The sequence below is a fragment of the Pundamilia nyererei genome, unplaced genomic scaffold, assembly GCF_000239375.1.
Source record: "Pundamilia nyererei isolate P.nyererei 1_Seehausen unplaced genomic scaffold, PunNye1.0 scaffold00083, whole genome shotgun sequence".
Classification (NCBI taxonomy): domain Eukaryota; kingdom Metazoa; phylum Chordata; class Actinopteri; order Cichliformes; family Cichlidae; genus Pundamilia; species Pundamilia nyererei.
The window spans coordinates 1,548,886-1,558,000 of NW_005187484.1; the positions used below are offsets into that span (position 1 = coordinate 1,548,886).

Here is a 9,115-nt window from a genome sequence, read left to right on the forward strand (position 1 = left end):
TTTTTTTTTTTTATTGGAAAATTTGTGTTAGATTAGATTACACAGTATACAATTAATATATTTAGTTCAGAAATGCTCAGGGTCTATAGTTAGAGAAGATTAAATTAGGAAAGTAGTAACGCTTCTTAAAATGTTTCCAGTAAAATGAAGTGCCGTTTGTTTCAGGGGACCATTCAAAAATCTCCCTGAAGACTAAAAATGTCTTCATTGAGTGCACAGCGACAGACCAGACCAAGGTACAGTTGAGAGAAGAAAACAATAAATCTGTCACTTATCACCACTGTCATGAGAAACTGACTTTAACTTGATCACGTTTCCTACAGGCGAAGACTGTGTTGGACATGATGGTGACCATGTTCAGCGAGTATTGTGCTCAGCCTTTCACGTATGTCACGTCTTCCTGAAATGCTGGCTTTGCTGTTTGCAGGCAGACAGTAAATGGGATGTCAGGTCACTTATGCTTGTTCTGGATTGAAGTGGACATGTTGTTGACTGTGTAGTATAGTGCTGTAGAGGTTTACATTAGCAGTGAGTCATATTTTCACTTTTTACCATGCTCTGCTGTGTGATGTGACAGCAGCTGTTTGCCAACAGCTGTCACAGTTTACTGGATATCATTTTAAAAGCCCGTCTACAAGCTGTACTTTATTTCACCGACTTCTTGTCTGTCTGTGTTGTTAAATTCAGCCCGGCTTTGACTTCATTGAATATTACAATTAGTGTGATGTTTTCTTCTTTCTCCCTCAGGGTAGAGGAGGCTGAAGTGGTGTACCCAGATGGCAAGACCTGCATATACCCAGTACTGTATCACCCACAGTTATCCGAAATGTGACACATGTGACACTAATTTCTTGGAATGGCTCTTAATTCTTGTCTCTTGATTTTTGGTTTACACTTTAGGAGCTGGCTTACAGGAAGGAGAAGCTGTCTGGTAAATTCATTAACCAGAAAGTTGGCATCAAGTAAGTCATTTATGTATAAGTGTAATTATCAGAGTTTGAGATGCATATGAAACGCATGGATAAAATGCTTTTTAAAAAAAGGGAAAAAAAGCCTTTTTTAAAACTAATAATAAAGCTTCAAAATAAATATCACGCTTACATGTTTCAGATTAACAAAAATTTACGTAAAACAATGATAATCTGAATTTACATTCAGTTCTCGACCTTTACGGCCAATATAGGCCGGTACAGATAAACCGAAAGAAACCCCTCTTTAAAATTCTTTCTGATTTCTTTTCACACTTGCATGTTTCATATTGTCAGATAAATCTTAATATTAAACAACGATAATCTGAGAAAATGTGAAACAGTTTTTAAAGTGATGATTTCCTTAAGTAAGAGAAAAAAAGCTTCCCAAACCTACCTTGTTGAATCACAAAAGTTTAGTTCAATTTCAGTAGTCACACCGAGGCCTGATTACTGCCAGATGTGTTGATGCAAACACTTTTTCACAGCACTGTATATTTTTAACTGATATATGGAGAGCAGAGTTACCTAAAACTGAACAATAGCTGCTGATTGGTCAGTTTTAGGTAACTCATCTCTGAGCAACTTTCCCAAGTTTAGATACTGTAATTTTTAGGTTTAATAGATTTAATAAAAATTAAAAATTGTCAGACATGTCACTCTGATCGCTAAAATGTTTAATACAGTGAGGCGGTGTTCCTGTAGCCCCTGTCCATTTAGTAAATATGTCTGGTGTACATTTATTACAATGGTTTAACTTGGCAGATTTACATATGTTCACATTAACCAAGTACAGTGTGTTAGTCTGAGCTGTATGTTCAGTGTGTTTTGTTTTTTTTTACTCAGGATAAGTTTGATTTGAATTTTAAAGTAGTTTAATGCCTCAGAAGATGCTAAGATCAGTCTTTGAAGGAGATCGATTTGGAAAATTTTCATGACCAAAGCTCAAATGTAGCATCTCCCTTTCCTGGTATGATAAGTTGGTTAACCCTTGTGGGGCTGAGTTCAAAGATCTTATCAGTGATTTATCACATCGTACCAAATTTCAAACATATGTTTAACTGTTGATGAACAGATTTTTCCACTCTGTCAGACTATAAATCCATGTTGGGACCAGTGGGAACTTTTTTACTTTCCATTGAAAAGTTTCAGATCAGTTTATTAGTATATGTTCTTAAAATGATACTCACACTCTGCATTTGAGTCTTGGTACTAAAGCATTTCATGCTTGGTGTCAGCGGACGTTCAGTAACATGAAAAGGCTCACTTTTTTTTTTCCCCCCCCCTCTCCTGACAGTGAATCGACAGAGAAAATTGCTCACCTGCTGACCAGGATGTGCCTGCTCTCCCAGGCTACCGGCGTCGGTGATGAGATTGAGGTCGAGATCCCACCCACTCGCTCGGACATCATCCACGCCTGCGATATCATGGAGGACGCCGCCATTGCCTACGGTTTCAACAACATTACCCGCACCACCCCACGCACCTACACTGTAGCCAACCAGGTAGCTGACTTTGCTTGTTTTCTATACATGGTGCATTACTGTAAGCAAATGCTGAGTTAATTAAACAATCAAGTGTGTCTAATCAAGCATGTGCATTCTTATGTATTTGTTCACAGTTCCCACTTAATAAACTGACAGAGCTGCTGAGGCAAGACCTGGCAGCCGCTGGATTTACAGAGGCCCTCAACTTTGCCCTGGTAAAAAAAAAATCATAACTTTTGTCTTGGTTTGGGTTTTTTTTGTTTGTTCAGGGTGTTTGGTTTTTTTTGTCTCTCTTTAAAAAAAAAAAAATCCTCAAATTTTTTCATCTTCTCTTTCTTTAGTGTTCTCAAGAAGATATTGCAGAAAAGCTTGGGAAGAAGATCTCGGAGATGAGGGCAGTTCATATCTCCAACCCCAAGACTGCTGAGTTCCAGGTAATATACAGTCAAACAAAGAGACAAAAATGAAATGGTGAAGTGTGTTGGGCCTTTAAAAAACACAAGAGAGAGTCACATTTTTATCCTCAAAGTAACTTAAAGAGTAGATTTTTTATTTTTTTTTTTGAGCATTAATTGGTCTTTTTAGATTATTATGTGATTGGATATTTACACTGTACAGTAAACTGCAAACAACAGGCTGCAGTGAAATTCGTAAATGTTCAGCATGTCATCTGCAGGTGTTCATTTCACTGTCTGTGTAATGATCTGTACAAATGTTTCAACTCCAAATAATGTTTATAGGTGCATTTTAAAAATGTATCTCCTTAAGTTTAAAATGAAGAAGGTAAAGACGTTTAATGCTGGGATGATTTTGAGAAGTTGAGAACTAATCAGAAGCACAATGTTGTACTGTGATTGTTCCATAAGAGGGCGCCCTCTTCCTCCATAAGGAACTGCAGGCCTGTTTCCAGCTTGACCCGTTTTTTTTTGTTTTTTTTTTCCCCACCAGGTGGCGCGCACCACCTTGCTGCCAGGTCTGTTGAAAACCATAGCAGCCAACAGGAAGATGCCACTTCCCCTTAAACTGTTTGAGATATCAGACGTGGTGCTAAAGGATGAGACCAAAGGTAGGCGTCAACAAATCTGAAGTGATGGAGACAAATTTCTTACATGTAGAGTTGTACAGTTTTGGAAAGATGAAAACTTTCTTAAACATTACAAATTAGATCAAGTGGAATCGTAGTTGAAGTTGATAGATTTACTTAAAGAAGGGTCGATGAATGTTTTAATAAATATAAAGGATTAAAAAAACCCTAAAATGTGGCATACTGAATTGTGTGTATTAGCTTTATTGTAGAAACTGTTACTTATGTCTCTCATCCTTCCACCCAGATGTTGGGGCGAGAAACAGCCGACGTTTCTGTGCTGTTTACTACAACAAGAGTCCGGGTTTTGAGGTCATCCACGGCCTACTGGACCGAACCATGCAGCTGTTGGAGGTGAAGCCAGCCCGAGGAGAAGGCTACCACATCCAGACTGCAGATGGTAAGAAGCGTGGAGATGAAGGGGGTGTGAGCCTATAGGAATGTATGTGCTGCCTAGCTTTGTTGGTAAATAACTAAAGACTGGATTTGTAGAAGGCAGAGAAAATCCCAGCCACAGATTTCAAACCACGTGATCTTTTGTTTCTGTACAAGCTGTTGAATGAATTAATCCACCTCGTGATGATAAAAGGCAGGTTTTGTTGACATTATGTAAATCCAGTCTTTGACTAGCAGCAACTGCATTGTTGTGTTTGCTATGAGAGCAGCATGTACATGCTTTATTGTGAGGGAACATTTATCATCGCAGTGAGCTACACAGTTCTGGTTCAACTCCACACTGGCTTGCATCATCAGTGGTGAGGGTAACTCCACAGGAAGGATATACAGGAGCTTGTGTATGTATACACAAGGTATAGGGGTGATGTAGTGATTGGCATGGATATGAAAATGGATTGATGGCTTTTTTTTTTTAAAGTTAGAGTTATGGATTGTGAATAATCGGTAGTTGCTTGGGCTGTTTAAATCAAAAAACACGTCAGGAGTTGCAATCATAGACGGATAACCATGGAGTAATAAATCAGAAGTTGTGCTGTAACTTCAGCACATTGTAGTGTCTGTCTGTTTTTATCTTATGTTGTATGATGTTGCATTTTTGAGCACACCATCTGATTACTTGGAAGTCGTGGCCCAAAACTAACATTTAGATCTTTGAGTTATCATTGACAACATGGTTGCTACACATGTCGTCAGACAGGGTTAGGATCCTTTATTTTCCCCATTCTTCATGCTGTAGTGCCTGAGCAGGAAGAACAGGTCTTTGTGTGTGTGTAAAACTGACCACACACTTTTTTTTTTTTTTCTTTTGCTAGCACACAGAATTGTCAAGTAGCCACCTTCGCTCAATAAAAAGTTAATGGAGAGCATGACCGGGTTTCCCCTTCTGGTCTGGGTAGGACTGAACGTGGACAGTTGCTACAGTAGCTTAAATTTTCAGTCTCTTCTGGAATAGACTGACCGGCTTCTATTTTCTTTTTCTTTTTTTAAAATGTATTTATTTTGGGACATAAAGAACTGGAGTGAAGGTCAACCCCCGCTTCCTTCCTCACCTCCAGATTGCTCACCAATTCCTGTAAGAAGAGGTTATGACTTGTGTTTTATTGTCTGTTTTAGAAAGCTGCAGAGTGAGTTGCATCCAAAAATCTGAAAGATGTGTGGGAAGGATTTTAGAGTTTCCTCACTTAAACATTCTGCTACAGCTGAAAATATGAACAGTGACCGATAATCATCAGATATTTTTATGTTTAGAAATCCTATGTTATTTCAGCTCTGTTATTGACAGTAGACTATTTAGTGAGCAGGACTTGGCTAACATTGTGAAGAGCAGCACTACAGCACATTTAGCCAATGATAACAGTAAAATTTTAACAATGTGGTAATATTAAGGGTCAATTGCTGAATTAAGTCACCCTCACAATTAGTTTTCTCCAGATCCAAAGTCTTACAAGCCCAGTGGCCTGCTGTTTTTGTGCGAAACTACAACTGTTAAGTTGGCTAATGCATCTCATTAGCCTACTTTTACCTTGTGTGTCTAACTCTACATGTGTAATATGTGTTTAAGATATGTAAACGTAACCATCCACAATGATGAGGTAGTTGTTACAGGACAACAATGTAACGGCAAAATGACATCATGATCGACAGCCTTGCTTTTATACAGGAGTGGAACCAGTTGAGTCGAGTCCCCTATTGTCTGTATTATAGAAACACTGCAGATGGGTGGTGCTCCTCTGTAAACCTTTGCCAAACTGTCTGAGAGTAACTGTTTGCAATTGTTTGCAGACAGGTGGCCTTCCACCTGGCCTCCTGTGCAGTCACCCAGAGGTGGAGGTGTGTTGCATCAAATGTGAAAAAATCTAATGAAATCATCAGGCAAGGATTCAGTATCTCTCTCCTTGTGTGTGCAGAGATGGATCTAATACACCACAGCTTCACTTTTTAATCTGTGCCTCATAATTAATGGTATAGTGACTAAAACATTAAAACAACAACGATTCTTTGTTAAGGATATCACTTTTGAAGTTGACTGCATGTAAATCATTCTAATGCACACCATCCAGACCTGGCTCAAATCCACCAGGATGTTTAAGCTGCAGTGCTGCCAATGCATCTACACTTGATGCCAACATTTGACATGTTGGTGTTGTTGGTGTAATCCAGTGTCTCTAACACCTGGAAAATACCAGATACCATTTTAGTGGGAACTCATAACGTGTCATCACTTAAGACAGTTTTTGTGACACCCTGATTTTTAACACGTGTTATATTACATTCCTTGGTCTACCTGCAAGTCCAGCAATCACATCCCATCACCCTAATAAATCAGTCTAACCCTCTTTCTCTTACATTCATATACATATGGCATTGAACTGTTCCTGTCATCTCTTTGCTCAATAAAAATAAAAGGTGTCACATCAGCGTTGGTTTTTCGGGGTCATGGACCCAGAACACCACTTCACTTCACTCTAATGATGAAATGCATCTGAGCACATTTTCATAGGGATTCTTTCTTAAGTCACTGTGAATGAAATTAGTCATATTGCATCAGCACTTGGAGCCTGTTGAGAATTCTGCTGACCTTTTATTCTGAAAGGTTCTTTTAATCACAGAGAGCTTGAAAGCAGTAAACTGTACAGTGTGACTGCATTTTCTTCTTCACAGTCCGCTGATATTAACATGTGGTGACACGTGACCAGCTTTGTCAAATTTACTGTAAAGCTAAGTTTGAATGGCAGGTGTGACTCAGTTTCTGATGCAGTTGCTCTGTTCCTATGAGATTGTTAATCAGAAATGTTCGACTGCAGGCCAATCTGTATGCATCTGAGCTGCCCCAAGTTTCCCAGAGGGATTCTCATCCATTCATTTCAGTTTTAGATTCCTCACCTCTTTCCATTTCCCCCACCCCCAGACCCATATTTTCCTACCTATTTACCTCTCCACCCACCACTTCCGCCCCACCTCTCCTTTGGGCTTTGCAAGGTCACGCTGTAGGATATCTGCCTGTACTGGCCCATTCAGACTGCAAATCAATGGGCTCAAGTATCGGTGGATGAGAGATGAGTGCAGAGAGAGGAGTGGGGAGGATTGAAGGCAGACATGGGAGAGGAACAATGGGGGGGAAAACTACAGGGTACAGATAAAAACTTGGGGGTGGGGGGCAGACGAAAGAAGCTAGGTATGAGAGCGTGCATAGGCTGCAGTGTGGAGAGGAGCACAGGAGTCACGTCACCCACTGCAGTGCCGAGCAACGAGACAGACTGGCACATACAGCACCCACCCACGGGTGCTTAGACTGGCCATCTGACAGGCATAAAGTAACACACATACTTCAAACAGGAGCTGAAATGGACATCCTCACAGTTTGCTCTCATGCACAACATACTGGAACACACACTCCCACTCACTCTACCTTCTCCATTTGTTTTTTCCTCTAGTCTCTATGCACCATTAGCCCCACACATGTCAGCATGTCCTTAAACCCATTACAAGGTCGTGACCCAGTCTCATAGCCCACCTGATGCAGACACATGTCCTCAGGATGTGTCCATCAGCAGCTCTGCTGCTCCCTCAGCATCGCTCCCCAGGAATACTTGTCAGTCGTGTTTCTACCACTCAGTGCAGAAAGGAGATGAAATGACGAGTCAGGGGAACAGAGGCAGAGCAGAAAACACTTAAATGACAGATGCCCACGTTTCACTTAACAACTGTGTCCAATGCGAGGTTTCGGCCCATTTGTTAGTATCATGTCTTCTATGTTTGTTCGCTTTTTCACCTAGAGCGATCAGTCTGTGTGTGTGTGTGCTTTCTAAATTGTTCACAGGATGAAGGCTCAGTTTAATGACACTAAATGACTTATTTTCAATCTGTCCTTTGGTTATTGTTCCTGTTTATATGTGGTAATGACACCTCTTACAAAGGTCCTGAGATTTAGGTGACGTAACTCGGTGTTCCAACACAGAAACAAGTGATCAGGTCTGCTTTATATGAAGCAATACATTATACAAAATTAAAAACGGTGAGCAGTACTAAAAATAACCAAGTAAGCTGTTGTAAATGTGCAACATTTTACAAACCAGGCTCTTCTGTCTATACATACACAGCCTAATATTTTTCCCTCTGTGCTGTAGAGATTTGTCATTGGCAAGAGCAAAACACATTATGCATCTGCTATTGACATTAGTTTTAATGGTGATAACAAAACTGTAGACCATCCCCAGCTGTAACTAAGCAATCTCTTACCTAGATTGAATTCATTTTAAGGGTAGAACTATATCATATCTCAGGAATACACACGGTTTATCATAATTAGCAGAAATGACGGCTGAAGCTATAAAAGCAAGACCTGGAATAAGATTCGGTGGATTTTTAACTCATTCACAAGTTCTCCTAAAATGTGGAATTAAAAGCAGGGAAAAGCCTCAAAGAACATAAAAGTGATTACTGAAATTCATTTGATGAAAGTTATATTGGTACTAATTTCAGATGTGCACCTGCTCACACAGTGAGGCATTCATTGCAGTTTGCTGCTCATTAAATTGATTAAGAACTTGTTTGAATTCTCTCTAAATAAAATAATGGTGATAAATTGTCCAGTTGGACTTGTTGATGATGCTCCGATCTAACCGCAGCTTCCGCTGAAAGCTCCACTGCAAGTTGGAGGAGAGGGGGCGGAAAGTGGCGGGGCTCAAGTGTAGGGTTTTCATTGACTGATTGGTTATTTAAGATGTACCCGAGCTATTTATGTAGTTGCCATGGCATCCTGTTCACGGTGCAAGAAGATGACGTGTGAACTGACGCAAGCACATTCCACTAATTTAACAGGCACTGAAATAACTGCTCGACGTTTTCTGCTCTAGCAGCCCAACACGTGTTTGAAAGCTCATGCATTTCTGTCGTAAGCCTTCGTCCACAGCAGTGATGGAAGATCTAAGCGGTGGGCTCTGGAACCCATTAGCAAGGCAGCGTGGGAAGAAGCGGTGCACGATGGGAGAATACCGTGTCTGTGTGAGAGTGTGTGGGGCTGTAGTCATAGCAACCCCTGTATCTTGTTATCTCCTGACAAGTCCGTCTTTCAGTCAGTGTTTTTTTTTTTTTTTTTTTTTTTTTTTTTTTTTTTTTTT

At 40.1% G+C, this 9,115-nt stretch overlaps 1 protein-coding gene across 1 annotated transcript in view; it reads left to right on the plus strand.

The window, feature by feature from the left end:
- Nucleotides 1-170: 170 nt before the first annotated feature.
- The window catches only part of LOC102210931 (phenylalanine--tRNA ligase beta subunit-like), a 12,046-nt gene continuing 3,101 nt past the window's right edge, over nucleotides 171-9,115 (plus strand). Inside the window, exons 1-9 of the mRNA XM_005738349.1 lie at nucleotides 171-236; nucleotides 324-385; nucleotides 748-799; nucleotides 901-962; nucleotides 2,266-2,473; nucleotides 2,590-2,670; nucleotides 2,797-2,889; nucleotides 3,404-3,521; nucleotides 3,787-3,939. Coding sequence (XP_005738406.1) covers nucleotides 342-385; nucleotides 748-799; nucleotides 901-962; nucleotides 2,266-2,473; nucleotides 2,590-2,670; nucleotides 2,797-2,889; nucleotides 3,404-3,521; nucleotides 3,787-3,939 — 811 coding nt within the window. The 5' untranslated portion in view covers nucleotides 171-236; nucleotides 324-341. The remainder of the gene's footprint in view (nucleotides 237-323; nucleotides 386-747; nucleotides 800-900; nucleotides 963-2,265; nucleotides 2,474-2,589; nucleotides 2,671-2,796; nucleotides 2,890-3,403; nucleotides 3,522-3,786; nucleotides 3,940-9,115) is intronic.